Raw genomic sequence first — 25,644 nt, forward strand, 5'->3', positions numbered from 1 at the left:
AGGGCGCCTGATGTCACATCAAAACAGAGCTGGAAATGAGAATTCTCTTTGTTTTACTCTGAAAGTGGGATGTATGAGCAGTGATCGGAGGAGCAGCAGCTTGCTCTTTTTCTGCTAAATGCAACCCTTTAAGAGGGGCAGCGAGGAGTCATACGCAGCCTAGGAGGAGGCTGGTTTGGGATAAGAGTGGATTTTTGTCATCGGAGGAAATTGAGCGGGGGGCGGGGAAACAGCTGAGTGTACTTCAAACTGACCTATTTTACCCCAATGATAAGCCACATGAGTTGGCAGTTTTGTCTTCTGCAATGACTCATCACCTTGGCAAAAAAAAGAGGGAATTTTATATCCTCTTTAAAAGCTAACAAGGTTTCTTGTAGAAAAGAGCAAAGAGTCCAGTAGCACTTCTAAGGCTAACAAAATTTGTGGTAGGGTATGACTTTTCTTGAGTCACAGCCCACTTCTTCAGATACAGCTGGAATTTGAAGAAGTGAGCTGTGACTCATGAAAGCTCATCCCCCTACCACAAATTTTGTTAGCCTTAGAGGTGCTACCGGACTCTTGCTCTTTTCTGTCTGAAGAAGTGAGCTGCGACTCACAAAAGCTCATCCCCTACCACAAATTTTGTTTGCCTTAGAAGTGCTACGGGACTCTTGCTCTTTTCTGCCGCTACAGATAGACTAACACGGCTACCCATCTTGAAAGGTTCTTGTGATCGAAGCTTTCATGGGCTGAAACTCTTTTGACAAATGCATCAAGTGAATTCTCAGGCGGCAGCAGCTGTAGCTGGGGTAGTGGTTAGTGTCTCGGCATAGGATCTGGTTCAGTTCCCCACTATGGGCGACCTGGGCCTAGTTACACACTCCCTGGCCTACCTTACAGGCTTGTTTTGAGGATAAATTAGAGGAGAGGGAAATGATGGCTTGGAAATTGTGAACAGTGAGGTTAAAAGACCATGAAATAGTCTCTGCCAAAGTAGATAATGATGCGCCAAAATGCCCGGTCTTTCTTGGGTAATCAGAAAGCGGAGAAAGGAGGACTTGATATTTAGCCACCCTCTCACCAGCCAAGCCAAGCCTCCAAATCCTCCTTGTTACTGTAAATTGTGAGGCAGAGCTATCAGACGCATGAAGTTTGCGTGCATTTCTATTCATGGCTGCAAGAAGCAGAAATGTGGTGCGGCGGGGGGGGGGGGGGAGGTTATAAAGAAAGGTCAGCGTAAAACAAGATCCAATCAAGAGTAATCAAATCAATTCAGAATATGTGAGGCCCTCTCCCAGATGTTGATAGGCAAGGTAGGATTAATATAAAATCAGGTCTTGGAAAGTGCAGACCGGAACAAGAAAAGCTGATGCAATTAGAAAGAGAGCAAAAGAGTGGAAGTAATTTTAGAGTTGCCAAGTGTGGGTGGATAATTCCAGGAGATTTGGGGGGGGGGGGCTAGAGACTGGAGAAAAGAGGGTTTCGGGAGGAGAAGGACTTCAGTGGTCTTCCGTGGGCCACAGGTGTCTGAAGAAGTGAGCTGTGGCTCACGAAAGTTCCTACCCTACCACAAATTTTGTTAGTCTTATAGGTGCTAGTGGACTCTTGCTCTTTTCTGCTGCTACAGACAGACTAACAGGGCTACCCATTTTGATCTTACTCTGCCTCTGTCTCTCCAATGGCTCCTTGCTCCGCATTCAGACCCACTTCAGAATGGGCTGTTCCCCTTGGCCTAAAAGGTAAAGGAAGTCCCCTGTGCGAGCACCGAGTTATTACTGACCCATGGAGGGACGTCGCATCACGACGTTTTCTTGGCAGACTTTCTGTTACGGGGTGGTTTGCCGTTGCCTTCCCCAGTCATCTACACTTTAGTCCCAGGAAACTGGGTATTAATTTTACCAACCTTGGAAGCATGGAAGGCTGAACCAACCTTGAGCCGGCTACCTGAACCCGGCTTCCGCCGGGATCGAACTCAGGTCATGAGCAGAGCTTGGGCTGCAGTACTGCAGCTTACCACTCTGTGCCATGGGGCTCTCGTCTCCTTGGCCTGTTGCCACCTTGTGTGGCTTCTGCACATATGTACATGCACACACATATTTCTGCCCATGTGCTACCAGAAAACTGGTATCTCGGCTCGATAAATTCTGGTCTCTGGCCAGTTCGTTGATAAGGCTTTTCTCTAAAGACTTGCGATGGCCTTTCTGGGGCGCCCTTCCTCTGAGAGAGGCTTCTTTGTGGCAGGATTCCTGCAGAGCAATGAAGATCCCAGCACAGGGAACCCACGCCATCCTCGGCCTTGTGCATCACAAAGGCACCAATTGTGTATTCTGTGTGCCTTAGAAAGGGGCCCTGATGGGTGCAGAAAGAATGGCAGTTCTCTTTCTGACATGGAAATAAATATATTTTTAAAAGCCAGTTCCCAGTATTCTGTCACACATGAGTGTGCCTATGAGCAAATCTTATTTATTTACTATACCTTATGTATACTTACAGCACAATCCTATGAAGAGTTACTCCGGTCTAAGCCCATTGATTTGAATGGGCTTAGATTTGAGTAACTGTGCACAGGACTGCACAGTTAATGTCCTTAATATCTACCCTGCCTTTCTCTAAAACGGGGAACCAAAGTGGCTTACACCATTCTCCTCTCTTCCGTTTTATTCTCACAACAACCCTGCAAGGTAGATTAGGCAGGAAGTCTGAGCCTGGCCCAAGGTCAGCAACCTTCCATGGCCGAGTGAGGATTCGAACCCCGGTCTCCCAGAGCCTAGTTCGACACTCTAACCACTGTGTGTATGTGTTATGTGCCGTCAAGTCGCCTTCGACTTATGGTGACCCTATGAATGAAAGGCCTCCCAAACGCCCTATCATTAACAGACTTGCTCAGATCCTGCAAACTGGAGGACGTGGCTTCCTTTATTGAGCCAAGCCATCTCGTTTTAGGGCTTCCTCTTTTCCTGCCGCCTTCCACTTTTCCAAGCATTATTGACTTTTTCAGAGAATCGTGTCTTCTCATGATGTGACCAAAGTACGATAGCCTCAGTTTTGTCATTTTAGTTTCTAGGGAGAATTCAGGCTTGATTTGCTCTAGTACCCACTTATTTGTCTTTTTTGGTCATCCGTGGTATCCACAAAACTCTCCTCCAGCACCACATTTCAAATGAATCAATTTTCTTCCTGTCTGCTTTCTTCACTGTCCAACTTTCACATCCATATATAGTAACGGGGAATACCATAGTTTGGATTATCTTGGTTCCCAAAGAGAGACATCTTTATCTTTAAGGAACTTCTCTAGCTCCCTCACAGCTGCTCTTCCAAATCTCCCTCTTTTGATTTCTTCATTGCAGTCTCCCACACCATGCAATACTAATAAAGAGGTATACTTGTCTGATGTAACCAAATGTGCTCACAGGTAGCGCCAAGGTTGTAACATGTTCTGCTCTCAAGAAGAATCTGGCCGTTGTATTTGGGTTCAGGAAGGAAATCCCCTTCTCTTCACAACTTGGTTATGATTAGATTTACAGTGCAATTCTAAGAAGAGTTACTCCAGTAACTCTTCTTAGGAGGATTGCAGCATTAGTGGAAGGGACGTAGGTTACAGAACAGAGGAAGTCTTAAAGATGTCTTCCCTCCAGCCACTACTTTAGCCCACCTTTGCAGAATGGCTTACGTGTTTTTACTGCAGCTTTGGGTAGAATGCACCCAGTTCCCTCCCAAGGAAGGGCGCCTATGGAGCATGTTTGTCTGCTTGCTTATATGCTTTTATTGAATTGTTTAAATATTTTACATTAGTAACAAAGCCCGTTTTAGGAAAAAATACAACTGGCTCTAGAAATGGGAGGGTGGGCAGGCGGGCATTGCCTCTTCCTCCTCCACACCTGATCCCGGCTGGGTGAAGACAGGGGGCGGGCATTGCCTCCTGCTCCATGCCTGATCCTGGCCAGGTGAAGGCGGAGATGGGCATTGCCCCCTCTCCACTCCTGATACTGGGCTTCCCACCACTGGAGCACCCTCTGGAGTCTCATCAGGTTAGGAGGTGAGTTGTCTGGAACACGGTTTGCCTTTTATATAGATAGATGCTGTTTTAATGTTTTAAATGTTTTGATGTTAATTGTCTCGAGGGCCCTATTTGGATGAACAGGTGGCATCAAAATGTTTTAAATAAAAACTAAATAAATAGGAATACTCCTTTGTTCATGCGTGCAGGTTGCCAGCCGGCTAAGGAAAAGCAGGCTGCTATTGTAGCCTGATTTTCACAGCATTATTTCTTGGAGGCAGCTGAAAAGTCGGCAACCTTAAACGCACAGTGACATGTTGAAATATTGTCAGTTGGGAAGAGGCTGCTCTTACCCGACTGTCTCCCAAATTGTCATTGCAATGTACCAGTAAGTCATTTGATTACCAAATATATGAAGGCCCCAGACACTACTTCTGACTTCCTGCTACAACATCAGAACTAGTTAAGCCTCAGGAGAAATGTGTTAGAGTGTGCAATGAAGCATCGCAAGTGTTTTCCCAGAAGCTGGGAAGCAGAAGAGACAGGTTCGAGGAAAGGCAAATCCAACATAAATGCAGAGAAAGCAGCAACCTCAGATCCCCAGAACAACTTTGGGATTGTTGCAGATTTTCCTGAGAAAACCAGACTTCCAAATAACCATTCACCTATGTGCGAGTCAGAAAAATCTCCAGGCGACCAGCTGCTTTTTAAAAAGTCCATAAATGATTGACCAGAGCATGGCTATTTGAATTCTGTTGGCTTTTTCTGTTGGCTTTTTTTTGCTAGACTGCCTTTGGACTACCGGCCCCTTCCCACCATTTTGAATGGGAAAACTAATCCCTCGGTCCCATTTTTTCCTCGGTCCCATTTCCCCCCTCTATAAGGGCCCTAAAAGATGCCCTTGCTGGAGTGGACTGGCGCATATGCGCTCTCTGGGCAAAGGAAATTATTTTTACTGTGGAAAAGAGCAAAAGTTCAGTAGCACGTGTAAGACTGACAAAATTAGTGGTAAGGTATGAGCTTTCATGAGCTACAGCTTGTATCTGAAGAAGTGAGCTGTGGCTCACGAAAACTCATACCCTACCACAAATTTTGTTAGTCTTATATGTGCTACTGGACTCTTGCTCTTTTTCACCGCTACAGACAGACTAACTCGGCCACCCGTCTTGATCTATTTTTACTGTGCTTTGTTAAGCAGTTGGGACAGTACAGTAACAGGGGCCAAATCACCGAGTCCCCTTTTCTCCTCCTTCCGTCCCCCTACACACATGCTCTGCCACTGATAAGCCTGCTTTGGATCCTTATTCTTCTTGGGAGACGGTCCATGCTTTCTGGGTTTTGTCGTGGCAACTGATATTGATCGTCCAAAAGGTTTAACAGAGCACGTGAAAGTCCCCTGTGATGTATCGTCTACCTTTGGGCAGATGTTTCCCTGGCAAAGTTCTTTCCCCCACCCAAGAAGCTGTGTCAGAGAAAGGGGGGGTGGATTCCTCTTCCTCTGCATTACATCCGTAGGGAGATGCCAGGTGTTTATTTTAAGGTAACTACTTCTCTCGGGACACAGCCGTTGCTCTCTTCTTGCACAGTCCTAGCTGAACAGCTCGGGAGGCAGAAATGAGGCCAGGTAAAATTCCCATCAGAAACAGTCATGACTTCTAAATCTTTAGGCTTAAAGGCACAAGAGGAACAGGGTAAGTTTTTTTTAAAAAAATAATGGCTACTATCCTACAAGCGATCAAGCAAGCATGTGGAAAATTTAGAGGTCGTGGAGCCTGGAGACGGCGAGGTATGGAGAGGGGAGAGGTCTCAGCAGGATATAAATGCCACGCAGTATACCCTCCAAAGCATCCATTTTTCTCCAGGGGGACTGATCTCTGTGGCCTGGAGATTAGTTGTAATTTTGGGAGGTCTCCAGACACCACCTGGATGTTGGCAACCCTCCAAAGAATGCTTCTGTGCAAGCATCAAAACTCACTGGCTTTGGATTCTTCATCTGGCTGCATCTCTTTTGGCCGGGCGGCTTATTAAATCCGGAGGTTGGTTGACCAGTTAGTGGCCTGTGTTCAACATCATACTACCCACGCCGCCGAGAAGAGACCTGCTTGGATTCTCGCCTTGCACGAAGGAGGTGTCTGCTAGCTCCTTCTTCTGGGATCCGTTAAAATTTCCTGCAGTGCAGTATGTTGTAAGTCAGGGAAGCGCTTGCCAGGTTTGCAGACTGAAAAAGAAAGCCAGCACGAAAAAGAAATGATCGCTAGTGGTGAAAAAGATTTGGGGGGCAAAGCAAGGTGAGGAGATGGGAGGACGGTTTGGTGGACTTCTGGACAGGCCCCTTTCTGGAAGGAACCTGGAAAAAGACCACATGTATCTTCTAGATATCTTCTAGATCTTCTAGAAGGTATCTTCTAGATCTTCTAGATCTTCTAGATCCTTTAATACAGCCCTTTATGCATTTTTTTTTCAGAAAAAGACAACTATTAGCATAGAACTCTTAATTTCCCAGGATTCAGATGCTTAATTAATATGATTGCCTGTGATTTGCTCCTATGAAGTAATTAACGCTGGGCTGAGCATGAAGTATTAACGTTGCTGTACAGTTGGTAGCCAGCATTTCTCTTGGGATGGGGTCAGCCCGGGCTTCATGTGACGTGTCCTGTTTTAGAATTTGACCTGCTTCCCATAGTATCTTACGCACAGGCGCCTTGGTAGACTTCTCTGTAATTGCTCAATTCATCTGATGTTTGAAGTAGATTTGGACATAATTAAGAATTACAGTAAAATATAATCTCAACTTTTATTTATCTAGAGTGTTTATATTTCCTCCTGAGACAGTCGGGAGTCAAGGCAGGTAACAACGATGCACAAACAATAATCTATTTCGGTAATTAAAAACCTCATTAAAATTCAGTAAGGCAATGAAACCGGATAAGCCGGAGCCAGTTGAGGCTGGCCTGTGAGCTCTTTTAAACAGTTTTGTCTTCCCACTTTTCCGGAAGGTCCCAAGGGGAGGGGCCTGCTTGCCAACTGACTGGTAATGGACAGTGAAGGGCGGGGGGCTGCAATTTTGAGTGGTGTGCTGAGCATGGGTGCTTAACTCTTTCTTCCCTGGCTGGGGTCTGTACTCCTAAATGCACGCCTCCATTTATTTATTTAGAATGTTCTTTATCCTGCTTTTCTCTCCAATAAAAACCGAAAGAGGCTTACAAAATTGCCAATACAATTTAAACTGGTGGTGGAGAGTGCCTTCAAGCCGTAGCTGACATGCCAACCTCTGTTGGGGTTTTCAGGGCAAGAGGCTAATTTAGGTGGTTTGCCATTGCCTGCCTCTGCAACCCTGGTCTTCGTTGGAGGTCTCCCATCCAATTACTAACCAAGGCTGACCCTGCTTAGCTTCTGAGATCTGATGAGATCGGGCTCACCTGGGCTATCCAGGTAGGGCTAAGTATTGGTGGAAAGTGCCATCAAGTCATAGCTGACTTGTGGTGACCCCTGATGGAGTTTTTATGGCAAAATACTAACAGAAGTGGTTTGCCATTGCCTGCCTCTGCAACCCTGATCTTCCTTGGAAGTCTCCCATCCAATTACTAACCAAGGCCGGCCCTGCTTAGCTTCTGAGATCTGACAAGATCTAGCTCACCTGGGCTATCCAGGTCAGGATACAATTTAAATCAAATGTAATATAAACGAAATAAAAAACGGTGCATAAAACATCCTGGGATGGGGGCAATTGATTAAGGCCACCAGCTGCAAGATAGGGGCTGAGCTCTAAGGGCCAAGAGCCCTTTATCTCTTGCTCTTCAGCCCCTGTTGCTGGCCGCAGCCTGGCTTTAAGAACCTACAACAGGAAAGAGACAAAAGCTCAGCCTGGACCTTTCCAGCCAGTAGCCATCTTCCCCTCTTTCCCCTCCTCTGCTGAAAATCTTGGCTCCCCATGTGCTGATATCCAGAGGTGTGCGTTTGCATATAATGTTGGGGTTTGCTCCCCCAGTTCTTGCTGCCATTTCTGCGTCCTGGCTCGTGTGTGTGAGACTGGAGAACCTAAGAAGACAAATTCTGAAAGAGCCTCCAAGTTGAGTCCTTCCCTTGGCTTGAAAAAGGGTTGCCAACTTCCAAGTGGGACCTGGAGATATCCTAGGAAGGGAAATTCCTGGAGGTTTTGGAGTGCATACCTGAGTTCCCAGGCGCCTGCCGGTGGCAGGCAAACTTCTGGGAGTTTGCCCACTTGTTTGCCAATCGCCCAGTGATCGACGGGAGGTTGCAAGCGCCCGGAGGTTGCCCCCCACCGGCAGGCACCTCAAGAACACGCGCCATGCGCATGCTCCCAACAGATGTGGCAACATCACTTCCAGAAGTGACATCATCGCATTAGCCCCAGGGTGCACATGCATGGAGAGTATCTTCGTGGAAGGCATGAGATGAGTCTCAGGTGTCTCTACCCTCCCGGTGGGAGGTGAGAGAGATCTGGTAACCCTAATCTCAAGGAAGGCAAGATATGAGGAGAGGGACCTCAGCGGGGTATAATGCCAGAGAGTCCACCCTCCAAAACTACCATTTTCTCCAGGGGAACTAATGTCAGTTGCCTGGAGATCAGTTGTCATTCCAGGAGATCTCCAGCTGCCACCTGGAGGATGGCAACTTTGTTCCCAGGATTATAATTGCTCTTCAGATGACGGAGATCAGTTCCGCTGGAGAAAATGGCTGAATCGACAGGTAGTCTCTGTGGAACTGTACCCTACTAAGGTCTCTTTCCCAACCCCTCGCCCTCCCCAGGCAATTTTCTACTGGTTAGAAGAGTACTGCCGTGGAAACCATGGATAAAATTCCAAATTTTGCTCACACTTATCTGGAAGTAGGCACAGCCGACAACAACGTGATGGAAGCAGGGATTTTTTTCAGGGGGAACGCAGGGGAACGGAGTTCCGGCACCTCTTGAAAATACTCAGCAATAATGCTTGGAAATAATATGATTTCAAAGAATCCCGTGTGTTTCTTCCTCGTGTCCCTCTTGAGAGTTCCACCACCTCTTTTCCCAGAAAAAAAAAACCTGGGTGGAAGTAAACATGTATAGGATTGGGCTACAAGGCTGTTGTGCCAAAGCAAATTAACAAATTTTTAAAAGAGCGTCTCGAGACACCGTAGATATATTGCAGCAGGAGCTGTTCTGGAGTGGAGCCCATTTTTCTTAGGTGCATGATGTGGTCTCCTTGGCTGGCAGGTGTTTATAACCTACACAGACAGAGAGCGCCTGTTTCTAAAGAGTGGATCCAGAAGAGAAAGAGCAGCAGTAGGTCTTGTCACCTTTCTATGGAAAGCCAAATATATGCAAGATAAGAACAGACTTCGAATGCAAAAGCATTTGGCCTAGACATCAGGTTAAGGAGGGTGGACGGTTTAAAATGTTGAAATGTTGAAGTGGGCCCTGCCCACTTTCTGAAAAAGTCAGGGGTTGCCAGGGAAAGTACTGGCAGGCACCCTGGTGCCCATGGGCACCACGTTGGGGAACCTTGATCTAGATGGACCAATGGTCTGTCTTGGATGTAGGACAGCTTCATATGCAAATATTTATATATATATCTGTAACAGCTGACAATGGTCGAATCCACATTCACCCATTAACCGCATGTTTATCGGATATCTTCCGTTTGCCTCCAATCCGCGATTTTTTCCTCTTCGTTCACATTCCTGCTTCCAATCCATCTTTCTCGTGCGTCCCTCCGGTCACACGGCCGCTCGAAAACCACTTTTTTGGGTGGGACCTTTTTTCCCGCCCATTTTTTTTTATTTTTTTGAGCGCACTTTTCCGTTATTTCGATCTTGCCTTATAAAGAAATATCATTGAAGATAATGATGCCTCTCTTTCCCCCACTGACAGCACTGATGGCTCTCTCCCGTTTCTTTTTGGGAAATTTGGAAGCATGTGGGAAGCTTTCGTGGGCATTTCCTATGCAGGACAGTTCAGTGCCTGAATTTTACTGAAGTTTCACTTCCTTGGAGTGTCATTATTTCGATATTTCGTAATTTCGATATTACAGTAATATAAAATTTAAAAAAAACAGTTAAAAAGGAAGTTTCGCAAGTCCGTTCTGAGGATGGATTCACCCCAAAATGATTTTTCAAACTACCAGATTTGATTCAGAAACAGCATAATCAATAAATCCAATGCTATGAAGTCAAAAATAGTCTTTTGCAGACTACGGAGCACTTGCAAGTTGAATCAGCCAATAGGAACTCTTGGAACGGCTGGAGAGACAGGAAGGGGGGTGGTTTTTAAAAAAACCACGTAAATTGTGCATTGGCCCGTTCACGGCCACCGTGAAACTCCCGTTGAAAACCTGTGACCACACATTCGGGAGAAATGCGAATGAAATGCGTCTCTTTAATGAGGTAATGTGACCGGCACTCGGGATTGCATGGGGAATGCGGGGAACATGCGACTTAGAATGAGTAATGTGGATTTGACCAATCTCTGCCAAAGAACCATGCTCCAAACCAGCCTCGTTTCCCTTTTAAGCACAAATGGTGCTGGAACCTCCAGGAATTGAAACTGGAGGATTGCTTATCTTCCCAAGTGGCAATCGCTGCCCGCAATGAATCCCGCAGCCACTGATTAGGACTGGAGCATTCCGTCTTCTAACAGAATGGCTGGCCCCGTTCCCAGGATGCAATTCCAGGCTGTGCCAGGGGACTGCTGGCAGCGGAGCGATGCTCGTAGTGTTCAAAGTGTGACAGAAGGGGGTTCTCCAGGGAAAGAATCGATCACGTTAAATGAATACTCGGCATTTCATTGTGGGCTCTTTCTGTGCAATTAACCTCCCGCGGATCATTCTTTCCTAGCGTGCCTTGACCGAGGTCAGTTTTAATGGCAGAAAGTGGTGACGGTGGAAGGTTTTTGATGCCGCGCAGGGCTGTTTGGAGGTGACTCTTGGTGGATTGGCTTTGTGCGAAGCTGAAGAGGCTGGCAGTGGAACTGCAGTGAGAACTTGGCGTCCCTTGTGTTTTTGACGGATGATCAGCCAGTCGTGCTTTGGAAACTAGGATAATTCATAGAGGAGCTATATATATATATATAGACAGCCAAAAGCAGCATAGAGGGAATACAAGGACTTTGTTCTGCGGCTTGGCATGGTAAATTCTCGTGGTTAATTGCACAGCCAGTTTGGTGTAGCGGTTAGGAGCACGGGACTCTAATCTGGAGAGCCGGGTTTGATTCCCCACTCCTCCGCTTGAAGCCAGCTGGGTGACCTTGGGCCAGTCACAGCTCTCTCAGAGCTCTCTCAGCCCCACCCACCTCACAGGGTGTTTTGTTGTGGGGATAATAATGACATACTTTGTAAACCACTCTGAGTGGGCATTAAGTTGTCCTGAAGGGCGGTATATAAATCGAATGTTGTTGTTATTAATTTCTAAAACAAGGTAATGACATCTCAAGCCTTGGAATCCATAACCAGAGTTGTGTGTAGGGAATGGATGGGGTGGTTACTGCCCTCAAGTCATAGCTGTCTTATGGTGACTCCTGGTGGGGTTTTCATGGCAAGAGACTAATAGAGGTGGTTTGCCATGGCCTTAGTCTTTGTTGGAGGTCTCCTACCTTTGGGCTTTGTTGGAGGTCTCCCATCCAATTACAACCTTGGTCTTTTTTGGAGGTCCCCCATCCAAATATTAATCAAGGTAGACCCTGCTTAGCTTCTGAGATCTTACGAGATCAGGCTCACCTGGGCTATCCAACTAAGGGCGTGGGAAATGGATACAAACCAACAAAAAACGCACCAAGGAAAACTGCAGTTTGTGATCAATACAAGTTACATAAATTGAGTTCATTTGCTTAATCCGTGTGTTCTCCCAGTCATGGAGAGGGAAGAAAGACCCACAGGGCAATGAAGTTAGCACTCTGGTTTCTGAAAATTCAGTAGTGGGCAGGGGTTTTTTTCTGAGAAAAGAGGTGGTGGAACTCAGCGGTACCATATGCACGTGTGCAAAGTGTGCACATGCTCCCGAGACACTTGATGACATCACTTCCAGGAAGTGACATCATTGCACAGGGCATGGCCACCCCCAGGAGTGCTCCCGCAATTCGAGTCCGCTTGCTTCCCCTCCCCAGGCCAATTCAGGCCCGATCCTGGGCGTTTGGGGCCCGTTCTGGCCATTTTGGGCCTGTTTTGGCCCAATTCGGGCCTGAAATGGCCAGGATCAGGCTGCTGCCAGGCGGGGTGTGTGTGTTCCCCCACCCAGCAGCAGCGTGTTCCAGGCTGATTTGGGCTCAATCCTGGCCATTTTGGGCCCGTTTTGGCCTGAAACAGCCAGGAGCGGGGGGGGGGGCAGTTTTGAGAACTGCCGGATCGCTGTTCCGGAGCGTTCTGGCAGAAAAAAAGCGCTGTGCGTAGTGTATAGTGCATGCCTAGAGGGGTATATGTATACTTCTTCATCCATAAGGACTAGAAACTTGCTTCTTCACAACCAAAAGCTGAGGTGGCTGAGGATATTTTCACTACATCTATATGGAATTGTGGAACATACGTAGACTTTATAATCTCTGCGTAGGAAGCCCTGCCCCATGATCCATTTTTGTGTGTGATATACCATGTTGAACAAAATATACTCAGGCTATGCTCAAAGGCTCCAATCTCCAGATCTACAAACGTGGCAAGCTGAGGACTTGTTGGGCTGTTGTGGTATTAGCAGCCCCCCCCCCCCACTACATACATAGAATAATTGTTACGTTTTGCGTTGCCTGGGATTTTTTAATCTGCAGCTAAAGATTTTCTCCTGGTTATTTTTCTCCTCTGTGCTGCCTTTTAGAATTCTGATCCTGCTCTTATTGCTTTTGTTCATTTAAAAAAATGGCATTCATTTATTTGTATGATGGTTATTGCATGTTTTGATGTGTCCCCTGGAGGTCTACCAAGGTTTCCATGAACTGATCAGCGTGTCTCTAGAGAGACTGGGCTTTCGCCTGGGCATTCTCAAGTCCTTCCTGTACTGTTCAAGATATGCAGACCTCAGAGGTTTCCTGTGTTGAGGGGGCCATGAACTTGAGAAAAGTCCTAAGAGGATATGAGAGATTTAACGATTGAAGCCCCTCTAAATAAGCATTAAATTGACGGATAAACACCCACCAAGGGAGGAAGTCTCTACACCCCTGGCTTCCTCTTCTTGAACTTGTGTCATAGCTGATGGGTTCCCTCCGCAACCGGCTGTAATTTGCAGAGATCAACAAAAATGTGGGTTGGAGGTAAACATGGACTGCAGAGGCCGCAGTTTGTTCATAGAGGACAAATACAAGTATTGCCGGACTTTTCTAAGTAACACGGTGAGCTTAATCTTTCTTTCTTTTTTTGTCTACTCTGACAGCTTCATTCTGCGTTTGCTTTGACATCCGATCCCTCAAGATGACGAGGCACCTGCATTTCTCTTCAGTCTTCAGTTTCTTTGCAGTAAGTACAGTTTTATCTAGTACATTTTCTACCTAACGATGACTTCCAGTAAGCATTGGTGGAGCCTGTGGAGGTGACAAGGGTCAGAGGAAGAAAATTTCAGTGTATGCACCTCAAAAGTCAGGTGAAAAGATGTTCCATGGATTTACTCAGGGCCAAGCTACAAGTGACGAATGACACTTGAACGGCAAGTGTATTTCTCCCTGTTCACTTGCCCTCCACTTGCGCTCCACGCAATCCACTTGCCGTTCAAGTGTCATTCGTCACGTGTAGCTTGGCCCTCAGATGCCCTGGTATCCACCAAGCAAAGATACCAGGGGCAAAAAGTTTCCTCCAGTCCTGGATGCCTGTTACCTTGGTTCAGCCATCTCTGGGGGCCAAGCACAGGTTGGACACTTGTCCGCTTCCCTCAAGTTTTGATGGGAAATGTCGGCGTCCTGGTCTTGCAGCTTGGCTCTCCAACTGCTGTCCAATGGACTTTTCAACTGCCACTTGTCCAACATTCTGCCAAGCTGCCTACATTTCCCATCAAAACTTGAGGGAAGCTGGCAAGTGTCCAACCTGTGTCATCCATCACTTGTAGTTTGGCCCTGAGAAAGCATACCCCAGAGTTCCATACGACTCTCTGAATGTGAACATGGCGATTCTCTAAGGATGTGTTTTTAACAACACATTAGAGAGTTGGCAGACATGAGAGAGCCTAGTATGCTATCACACAACAAGCTGTTTCCTCTAAAGGCATGTAAATCTTCCATGTCTTGGTTTTGGGAGGGGTTGAATGCTCTAATCACATGGGATGCATAGACAGCATTGCTTGCCCCAGTAGAGACTGTTACAGAGAGACAGCGGGTAACCCCTTGATGGATAGATGCTTTGGGCATACAGGAGCCTCTGTTCGGGGTGAGGTTGTGGCGGCGGCACATGAATGTTCTCTGATATACAGTTTAGAAGCTACCATCCTAAATGGCAGGGCTTTTTTTCAGCGGGAACATGGTGGAACGGAGTTCCGGCACCTCTTGAAAATGGTCACATGGCCGGTGGCCCCACCCCCTAATCTCCAGACAGAGGGGAGTTTAGATTGCCCTCCATGCCGCAGCGGCGTGGAGGGCAATCTAAACTCCCCTCTGTCTGGAGATTAGGGGGTGGGGCCACCGGCCATGTGACCATTTTCGCCAAGGGCAATTTAAACTTTAAAAACCTCCCCACCCCACCTGTTCCAGCTAACCCAAAGTGGCGTCATTGTGCGGTCCTGAGTTCCACCACTGAGTTCCACCACCTCTTTTCCCAGAAAAAAAGCCCTGCTAAATGATAACCCTCTTTAACAAACAGAAGGGCCATTAGGTGAATCAGCCCCAGCCGCCAACAACTTCCTTGTACTTAAGCATCACTTAAGTCTGGCAGGCTGAACTTTGCTCTCACCTTCTTTCCCAAAATAAACTCCTGATTGAAGATGCGAGGTGCGTGAGATTCCAGCCAACAGAGAGGAAAATTTCAGGGGAAGCAAACATAGCCATAATGGCTGGTAATGATGTGGTCTTAACCATAGCCTTCAATTGCCGCGTGTGCTAGAAAGCTGACCGGACACTCATTCCGCCGGGGGCCTCCTCTGTAATCTTAACTTGGCAGCGAGTCAGTTCTTGCCAGCACAAACTGATCCTCTCTAAGAAAGATCGGTTGGGAATCTCTCGGCCTCGTCAGTTAGATGCTACCTTAGCTCGGGTAGGCAGGAATGTGAAGTACGATGTACCTCCCAAGCCCAGGGAGGTGTGCAAGAGCCCGCCCATTTCCAAACTGAAGTTTCAACATCCACGTAGACAGGGAACACAGGATAGGAGAGAAGTCTGCCTTGGTTCAGCCGTGTGTTTCCTATTGAGGTTAAACAATGCCCTCTGCGCGGCAACATTCCTGAACTCGTGGTCTCTGGGTAGAGGGGGTATTGCTTACTGGTGGTGTCAGTTTAAAGCACAAAGCATGCAAATCAGGAGGGAAAACTTCACAGCAGCTGACAAAAAGGTGTGGTAAGCTAGGTTGGCGATCACCTCTTGCCATTTGGAGCCGACTCCTTAAATATTGGCTGAACTGCGCTGATGTCGCAGAAGCCGAGGCGTCAGAGCTGCAAGAGAGAAATAGCGTAATGACTGCAAGATCTTTGCCTTCAGATACGTATGTGGATATCATGTGCTCTTGGGGGTGGCGCTTGTTTCATCACCAGTCATTTCTACGGCATAAATATGCTTCTTCGGTATGAAGCATGCAAATATGTATCTGCTACTTCCTCTGGTATAAACAGGAAGCTGTTCCAGATGACGGAAGTACCACATGTTGGAAGTTCTGAGGCCCAAGTTGCTAGAATCCTGGCAAAAGCCTGTACTTTGATTGCAGAAATACTTTTAGGAGTGAGCAGCACGGAGGATTTGATTTAAATCACTAGTCAGTAAGACTAGATTTAAATCACAGTTTTCTACATAAAGACTCCTCACGCTTAGCTTCTTGCGCAGATCTATTCTACTCCCAACAATTGTCTGTTCATTGAATTTTTTGAAATTTAGCACTTAAGAGGTAAAGGGTTGGTTCTGTGTACAAAGATTTGCAAAGGAACAATGGGATTAAGGTCTTTTTCTCAACTGTGTATGTCTATTTTATAACCTTTTGGTTGTGAAGAGACGTGATCTCTGCAGACACAAATTCACAGTTTTGAGAACTGTAAAACCGAGCATCTGTGATATCATCTTCTAGATAGCAAAATTGCCCAATAATCTTCCAGAAACCTCTGAAAGAGTATGACATTGTGAATGGATTCATGGAATTTGTTTACCAAAAAAATTAAACATTGCGTGAATTTACAGCCTCCTGCTACATAATTAAAAACGAATCCTTATTTCATGATGATAACCGTTGGACTATGATGTATCTTAAATAGAAAACTATCTTTAGGTAGATTTTTCCTAAAAAACGTTTTATTAAAAACATCTGATTTAAATTTTAAAAAATCCATTTTTTTAAAATCATTGATTTTTTTTTATCCACCCTGGTGAGCAGTTAAGAAATTCCCTCTACAGAGCCAGGGAAAATCTTTCCTAAGAGGGTTTGTTTATTTCCTCTTTGCCTCCCAAAGGCTCGGTCAGTTTCACCTCCCCTTCTAAGAGGTGAAGAGGAAATAAACCTTCTGAGAGGGGAAATTGACACAGCCTTCCGATCTCTTTTAAAACTCAGCTTCCCGGCTAACATTGTGACTCCTTTCAGGTGATCCTCCTCATGTAATTCGTCTCTTGTAGCTTGGCTCTTAGAATGTCAAATTAGGACCTGGTAAACCTGCATTTGAATTCCCAGCCCACCATGAAGTTCACTGGGTGACTTTTGGCTAGTCCACATACTCTGCCTAACCTACCTCATAGGATTGTTGAGAGATCCAGGTAAAGTTGCCTCGAGCTCTTTGCCAGAAGGGCAGGCTAAAAACATTTGAGACAGACAAAATTAAAATAGTTGTTGATTTTGTAGCCCTCCTTTCGGCTACAAAATTACTCTCTTCATTTTCTCTCTTTTTTGTACGCTTTCAGTTGGTAATCTTTGATATACGTCTTGTGTTTCATAGACAATATTTGTATCCCATTTTCTGTGTCGGGTTGGATTTTTATACACTCCCTTATGATTTCGATAGCCCATTCACGCTCCGGGACTCATGTTCGTCATAAGTGCGAAAAATTCTTCAAATGTTTTCTTTCCCCATGGTCGTGCATGTTTTTTAAAAAGAAGGGGGAAAATTGAATCATCGACCGGGAAGCTTGCTTTTCTGATCTGCCAAGCTGTAATTTTTTGCAAATGTTTACAGCAGTTGCACAGCTGTACATGTCGTGGCCCTTAAAGGCAGATAGCCTACCTTTTCATCTGAACAGAGACTCGGCATTTGCCGATGCGAGTTATAGATAGATCAAGAGGGGTAGCTGTGTTTGTCTGTAGCAGTAGAAAAAAGCAAGAGTCCAGTAGAAAGAGGCTTTCCCAGACCAATAGAAACTAAGAATGATGACTTCTCTCTCATGCTTTATTCAGGTTTTCTGCTGCTATCACGCACAGGCACACATGTGTGGAGAGCAGGAGTACCGGAGCACCAAAGGGCCATGTCTTCCCTGCTCGGGGTGTCCACCAGGCGAGGAGCCAGACAGAGTAAGTGCTCCGTGGTACTTACTGCTTCTTTGGGTGGGGTGCTCTATCTTGCCAGCTCTGTCATTATGGACAAAAGAGCCATGTCCTTTCTTAACCAGGCCCTGCTACACTACGGTGTGGTAGTTACAGTGTCAGGCAAGAACCTGGGTGAGGACGAAAAAAGGGGGGGTTGGGGGGAAACCCCAAAAACTCAACCCAAACAAGCAGGGGAACAAAATAGAGGGGGGTTAAGTAACAACTTATAGATGTGTACCAATATAGATTAAAAACAAGTTTAAAACATAAGGCCTGAATGGCAGGCTACATATACATACTAAAACTTGCTAAAACATCTCCAAATACAGATGATGGTACAGTGCAATGACCAACACAAATAGACCAAGGTACAGTAAAAACCGACCAGACGCATTTCGGCCCTAAGGCCTCCCTCAGTGGTCAGTTGTAAACAATTTATGATCAAACACACCCACACATATAGAAACCAATCATGCAGCGCTCCTGGTGTTTTATCTAGAGCTGTAACGAAAGAAGAAGGGGGGGGGGGAGGAAATTTTTTAATATAATATAGTCCATTATTAAGTGCTAGAATATTCTAGGTAAAATACTGGATCAGAATTTACCTCTAGTATTGTGTGATAAACTACAAATATTGCAGTAGATCCAGGACTGCATTCACACACTGCTCTTCGTTTATTGTTGCACTCTAAAGAAAAAATGTACCAAGTTAGAAAATTATTCCCTAACATGCTCTTAATTGACCCCCCAAGTTCTCCAAACCCAAGTTCGAATCCTCACTCTACCATGGAGTCTAAGGGCCAAACTAGACGTGAGCGCCTCAGCTGTGGGGACACAGCATAGAAGTTAGCACTTTAACAGTTGTCGATTCCCCCTAGAGTTTTTTCACGAGCATTCTGTGACATCACAGCAGTTCAGCCAGTGGCTGGAAAGGAGGGGGAGTGGCTTGAAGGTAACTGAAGACAATCGCTTATTGCACAAAACGGGACCTGAAAAATGCAAAGAAACGCAATTCAGAGAGCTTTGCCTTGGGCGTAATGGCATCTTTGTCCTTGCTTTTGTTTGATTTCCCCTTAGAAATGTGGCTTTGGGGAAGGACTGGGAATGATTTGCAAGCCGTGCTCCGCAAACGCCTTCTCTTCCGGCTATGGGTTGGAACTCTGTTCCTTGCATACTCACTGTGAGGACAAGAAGAGAGCCTGGATCAGTCCTGGAACACCTGCAGCAGACAGCATGTGTGGGGACTGCATGCCAGGGTAACGTGTCTTTTTTGCTTGACTCTCTGGTTTTTTTGAAGGGGGAGCTTGTTTGCCTCAGAGCCTCCAAAGCCACGGGCCATAAAACATCTCCATGGTGGGGGTGAAGCCTCCAGCGGGGTTCTGTTTAACCCACCCAGGGCCAGAATTAAGGGCACATCTGCTGATCTGGGAGAAAGTTTTTGCATGGATTATCTGGCAAGCTTTGTCAGAGCTCTAGTTTGGAGTTTGATTCAGCGTAGATTAAATTTAATTTCCCAAGTGCCTAAAAGTGCTGTAGCAGAAAAAAAGGAGACATGTATAACCCACAATAAGTAAAACATAGGAGGTAAAAATCCAACAATAGCCATAAATTGCACTACTGGGCAGGAACTGTGGTTATTTCCAATGCCATCTGTTTGCGGCTCAGTCAGGATTTTAGCTCTGCCTTTTTGCAGCAAGGGAGCTCAACAAAAAAAGTGTCAAGGAGCTTTTAACACAAGCAAAAGTTTGATTTTTAAAATATACAGGAGAATGGGAATCTTGTTTAAAATTGCACCAGGACATTTTTGCATTTCACCTTTTGAAGTTGGGCCTTGAAGGAGGGATAGTCGGTAAAGTCTAAGCTACAGTCCGAAATGCACGTGGCCCATTATAAGAATATTTTCTTTGAGAGTGAGCCCCGTTGAATAGGCTTGAGTAGGATTCTGAATAGACCTGCTTAGGGTTGCTCTCTTACTTAAGGAAACCCCACTGAACTTAATGCTTCTTATTTAAAAGGAAACATGCCTCGAACTGAGCTACTCACAGAAACAGGGCTGGTGCCAGAGTTTCTGGCGCCTGAAGCTGCAGGGCAGCTTCAGGGCTGTTGCCACCCCAACGCACACCCGGACTGCGTGATGATGTCACTGTGTGTGATGTCATCACGCAGGATGCCGCGAGCTGGCCCCCTTGGTGCGGCAGGCAGCTAGGATGGCGCACGGGTGGCCTCCCAGACTTTCTGCTCAGTTGCCCCACGCCGCCCCAGCTGCCCCTGCGCCTGACCTGCAGGCAGCAGCAGCACGGGGCAACTGAGCCTGCTCAGACTGCCCCGCGCTGCCACCACCAGCACGCGCTCCCAGTCGGGCGCAGCAGCTGCGGGCCAGGCGTGGTAGGCGGCTGGGGTGACACGCAGGTGGCTTCACAGCCCTCCCACTCAGCCACCAGTGCTGCCACCACCAGCTCCGTGGCACGCCCCCTCACCCTCAGCACCCCCTCTGGTGCCTCAGCAGTCAAGGTGGCTGCCGGACCCGCCTCTGTGGATGCGCCGATCCTGCACGGAAATGAACCTTGCTAGGTTCAGGATACATTCTGAGCACAATTCATGGGACTTCTGGGGATTTCCCCGTGGAGCTTGCTCAACAGCAGAACTGCAAGGGGACTGTGGGTGAAGCGTTCATGTGGACGCTCTGTCTGCAGCTGATCCAGGGACGGGTGTTGAAATCACTTGGAGTGATATCATGGGTTGGCTCCACAGACCCATGTGCAGAAGTGCAAGCGCAACATTATTTTATTTATTTATTTATTTATTTATTTATTTATACATACCCCACCCTCCCCACGAATGGGCTCAGGGCGGCTCACAACATCCATACAATACAATAAATTAATCATAAAAACTATAAAATCAGTAGTAATCTTAAAACATTAAAGTAGTCCAGGTGCCTTATGTATAGGCTACTTAGATAGACAACCGGGAGTCCCCATATGGGCCATAACATGTGGGCATAACACATGGCGGAGGGCAGTCACAGAAAAAGTGATGGTCTTAGATGGAAGGGGAGAGTACATCCGCTGGTCCTCAGCCAAAGGCCCGGCGGAAGCTCACACTGGCGGAAGAATTTGCACAATGCAGTATACTTGAGGGAGATGCCAGCAGTTCTTATTTTGGCACCACGAGCTCTTCCGCAAATGGAAGGTTGCTTGATTTATTTGACTTATTGTCCACTCTCCCCGCAACCTGTGCTACAACAGAGAGCTGCTGTAGCACAGTGGTTAAGTGGTTGGGTTGCAAATCAGCTCTCTACTGGTTTGAATCCCACTCCTGCCATGAGGTCAGCAGGTGGCCTTGGGGAAGCCCCTCCTCTAGGCCACAGCTCCCTGCTGGATTGTGAGATAATAATACACTAGGAGAGCTGCTATAGCATAATGGTTAAGTGGCTGGGCTGTGAATCAGCACCCTACTGGTTCGACTTCCACTCCTGTCATGAGCTCAGCAGGAGGCCTTGGGGAAGCCCCTCCTCTCAGCCCCAGCTCCCCAGCTGGATTGTGGGGATACTAATAACACTAACTTGTTCACCACTCTGGGTGGGGCACTAATCTGTTTAGAAGAGCGGTATATAAGCACAGTTGTTGTTGTTATTGTTATTAAATTGGCTCAGAGCGGATAACATCAATATTAAAATTTATATTAAAATTTTACATTAAAACCATAAATAGACATACAATTCAGTCACAAAACAACTCTAGACAGTGGCTCATTTTACCCAGCCCCAATAAAACATATCTAAACCTTTCCTTTAGGATGGCTTTGTGAGGGGGCTTTGCCCCCTAATCTGGGTCTAGGGGTTGCCACACTAAAGGAATTTCCCTCTAAGAGCGTGTTAGCAATTACTTCCTGGGCGTTTTGGGTCTCCTTGGTAGCAGCGTGGCCTTCTCGCCTGAGCCATCTCAATTCCTTTAATTAGGAAGCGGCTTTCTGCAGTCTGCCGGGTCTCTCCAGACATGGCACGCCGCATGTCCCAGATCAGTGAATTTCCAACTTCTGCCCTCAGGGAAACGGCGCTTGCAGGAGAGCGATCTTGTGATGACTCACTGCAACTTTACCCACAAGTGATCACGTATGCCCTGGTGTGTTGCAAAGTATTCTGGGGCACTTTTCCGCATGAACTGTCAGCTTAGCCATTATTCTCATGAGCTGAGAATGCACCCAGTGGTCTTGTGCCTCTGCGGGTGGCAGGGGGAGATTGGCAGTCGTGGAGTCAGAGTTCACTGAAGGAGAGTTGGAAGCCACTCGTTGTCATATATGTCTGTCTACATATCTGCCATGAGTATTCTCAGTGCTCTGTATTATGCGCTGATCCTCTGAGAGTATGAGAAGTGGCATTTGGGGGACTGTCTAGCCGAGGGTTGCTTATCTCACAGGTGCCTGCGGAGATGTCTGCTTTTGTTTTCATAGCCGCTTGAGAATGTGTCCTTGAGTGCCGGCTTCTCCCTGGGAACCGAAAATAACTTATCTCCTACAGTTCTTCTCGCCTCCTGTCTAAAAACACCTCTCCCCCCTTCTGGCCCCTTTGCGCCAGAATCCTAACCGTCCAGATCCTAAAGGCGGGAACTTTCCCTATAACTAACCCCTCCGACCTTATACATGTCACTTCTGCTACTACCCTTGTCTGTGATTGCTGATACTGTTGGATCTCTAATAAAGTAACTTTAACTCATACCTTGGAGTGTGTGCAGTGGAGTGCGATGGGGATCGAACTGCCAGAACCTGACACTAGTTATGCCTCTCATGGAAGAACCTGTTTCAACTCCCAAATGTGCCCTTAAAACCCAGATTGAAAACCACCGATCTGATTGCATAGCAGGTGGGGCTGGAAGAGGCTGGATAGAGGCTGGTCCAACATTCCAGGTGGTGGCTAGAGATCTCCTGGAATCACAACTGATCATCAGGCCATAGAGATCTGTTGCCCTGGAGAAAACTGCTGCTTTGGTGGACTCAGTGGCATTATACCCTGCTGAGGTCCCTCTCTTCCCCAAACCCCTCTCTCTCCAGGCTCCACCCCCCAAATCTCCAGGAATTTCCCAACCTGGAGCTAGCAACTCTAGGCTTAGTGGCCTTTTTTGGCCTCTTCTGATGCTGTGATTCTGCCTGGCCAAATGCCAAACATCCCAAGATTGCCACTGCAGCCCGCCCTGTGTAGCCAGTCTCTTTAAAATGAAAAGAATTCTTCAGAGTGGCTTTGTTAGAATAAAAGCTATCATCAGAGAGAAAGGGGGAGGCGGTCCAGTAAGGGACCCCTTGCAGTGATCCCTTTTGCTAGCGGTGGGGTCTCGTGGAGAAGCTGTTGAACATCTCTTCTGCAAAGTGGCAAATCACGCAATTTCCTGGCTTCCGGAAAAGCAGGAATCTCAACATCTTGACAGGAAGCTGCTGGGGAGAGACGGGCGGGAGGGGTTTAATGAGTCACAAAAAACTCTTGGCTGAACTCGCTTACACAGGCCAGCGAGAGGGAGGAGAGATACGGGTTGTGCCTGAGTCATAACTGTTGCTGCTCCTCAGCGGCTGACTCCAAACTTAGTCAGCCTAACTAATCCGAATGCCCCAACTGGATCGGGAAAGGGTGGGATGTGAAGGTGCCCTCAGGGTTCCCTGGCCACTGTACCTTAAGTTCGGTGGGGCTTGACCTCTTCCCATCTGAAACGCAGCCTTCTCTGGAGCAGGTCTACGGATGCCAACCTCCAGCTGGGGCCTGGCGTTCACCCAGAATTACAACAGATCACCAAGCGACAGACAGCAGCTACCCTGGAGAAAATGGCTGCTTTGGAAGGTGGCCCGTATGGCATTTTGTCCTGCCAAAGTCCCGCCTCAAACGCTGCCTTCCCTAAGTTCCACTGCCGAATCTCCAGGAATTTCCCGACACAGAGTTGGCAACCCTAAGCAGGACTCTGTAATCCTGTATGTGGGGCTCAAGCCAGAGCCAACCCCACAACAAGGGCAATCTGGGCAGTGGCCACATGGGATAGGGTGGGGATGGCAACATCTCATCCGCCCATTTCCTCCACAGCCATCTGCTTCACCCACCTCTGCCATCCCAGTGTACCCCACAAAAAGTGAAGGACACCGTGGAATATTGCAGCAACGGAAAGATATAATAATCTTCCACAGAGAAAGTTACTGATCTTTAGCCGTTTTATAATTAAAGTGCACCGTGCTACAAAACTTTCACTCTACGGACATAAGAACATCACAAGTTACTGCTGAAAGTGCACTGTGCTTTAAGATCAATAAATGCAGCTATAAAAATATTTATTGTATTTATTGATCTTAAAGCACAGTGCATTTTAATCAGGGCTTTTTTTTCTGGGAAAAGAGGTGGTGGAACTCAGGACCGCACAATGACATCACTTTGGGTCAGCTGGAACAAGGGGGGGATTTTTTAAAGTTTAAATTGCCCTTGGCGAAAATGGTCACATGGCCGGTGGCCCCGCCCCCTCATCTCCAGACAGAGAGGAGTTTAGATTGCCCTCCGCGTCACTAGAGCAGCCCGGAGGGCAATCTAAACTCCCCTCTGTCTGGAGATCAGGGGGCGGGGCCACCGGCCATGTGACCATTTCCAAGAGGTGCTGGAACTCCATTCTACCCCATTCCAGCTGAAAAAAAACCCTGCTTTTAACTATAAAACAGCTAAAGATCAGCAATTTTCTCTGCAGAAGATTGTGTATCTTTCCACTATCCCAGTGTACCTGCCAGGAACCAGAGCAGCTCAGCTGCTTTGCCTGTTTGCCCTCTTTTAACTGATGATGATGATGATGATGATGATGATGATGATGATGATGATGATGATGATGATGATGATGATGATATAGGCTGCCTTTCTCACTGAGATCCAATGCATGTGCGAGTGAAAATACAATATTGAACTTGGGACCTCTTCCACTGAGCCACAGCCCCTTCCAGAGGCGGAAGAGGGAAGAATGCTTATTTATTTCTAACCTCATACAATCCCCTCCCTATCCTGTAAGGATTCCCATGGCAGTTTACAATACAGGATGAATGTAGGACGGGTGGAAACCAAGTCCAAGCCTTAAACTTACAACCAGCAACAATTTTTAAAAGTCAAAATCAGGACAACGGCTATGTTATTCAATTGGGTCTCAATATTCCCATTTGGGACCAACGGGGCAAAAAAAGGAGATTTATTTTTGCACGTGTGTCATGCTGCCCGTCGTCAACCCCCCCCCCCCCCCGCCTTCTTCAATGAACGCAGCCATGCCGTAGACAGGAGGTCTTCAGAAGGAAGGTTGGGGCTTGGTTCTGTAGGAACGTGGGCCTCTTGGAAGGCTCGGCCATTCACCAAACGTCTGCCTTTGTCCATTGCAGGTATTACAGCCCCGAAGGCGAGACAGACCCTAGAACTACCTGCCTGCCTTGTTCGTCAGCCCCCAAAGGCATGCCCGGATGTCCAGGTGAGTGTTAAAGAAAATGAAGGTAGAGGGACGTTGTAATTTCCGTTCTGTGCAGAACACCAGCTGGTATTTGACATTTTGCTTTGGAGATCTGTTCTGTATTCTAGAGCAAAACTGTGTATTTTGAGAGGCATGGGCGGTGGCTGGTCGCTTTTTCTTTCCCCTCGATGTGGGAACATGTAGCTTGACGCAATAGCTGTAATACCATCGAGCTATCAGCTCTTCTCAATAGCACATGAAACTGCATGTTACCAAGCGACACCCTTGGTCCCTTGAGTTCGGCCTTGGCCCATTTAAGACAGTCGCTCTCTAGCACCTTGAGCAGAGAAAAGCCTTTTCCAGCCCCTGATCTCTGTGGAGATGCTGGGAATTGAACTTGGCACCTTCTGGGTGTGAAGTAGAGCCAGTTTGCGGTAGAGGTTAAGAGCGGCAGGACTCTAATCTGGAGAGCCAGGTTTGATTCCCCATTCCTCCGCTTGAAGCCAGCTGGGTGACCTTGGGTCAGTCACTTAAAAGCGGCAGGACTCTAATCTGGATAGCCAGGTTTGATTCTCCACTCCTCCACTTGAAGCCAGCTGGGTGACCTTGGGCTAGTCAC

At 47.1% G+C, this 25,644-nt stretch overlaps 1 protein-coding gene across 1 annotated transcript in view; it reads left to right on the forward strand.

Annotated features, from left to right (window-relative positions):
• RELT (RELT TNF receptor) overlaps positions 1–25,644 on the forward strand; it is a 90,273-nt gene that overhangs the window by 42,434 nt on the left and 22,195 nt on the right. Inside the window, exons 2-5 of the mRNA XM_054974490.1 lie at positions 13,325–13,407; positions 17,455–17,568; positions 18,661–18,839; positions 24,961–25,046. Of these exons, the coding sequence (XP_054830465.1) occupies positions 13,325–13,407; positions 17,455–17,568; positions 18,661–18,839; positions 24,961–25,046 (462 nt within the window). The remainder of the gene's footprint in view (positions 1–13,324; positions 13,408–17,454; positions 17,569–18,660; positions 18,840–24,960; positions 25,047–25,644) is intronic.

The sequence above is a fragment of the Eublepharis macularius genome, chromosome 3, assembly GCF_028583425.1.
Source record: "Eublepharis macularius isolate TG4126 chromosome 3, MPM_Emac_v1.0, whole genome shotgun sequence".
Lineage (NCBI taxonomy): Eukaryota > Metazoa > Chordata > Lepidosauria > Squamata > Eublepharidae > Eublepharis > Eublepharis macularius.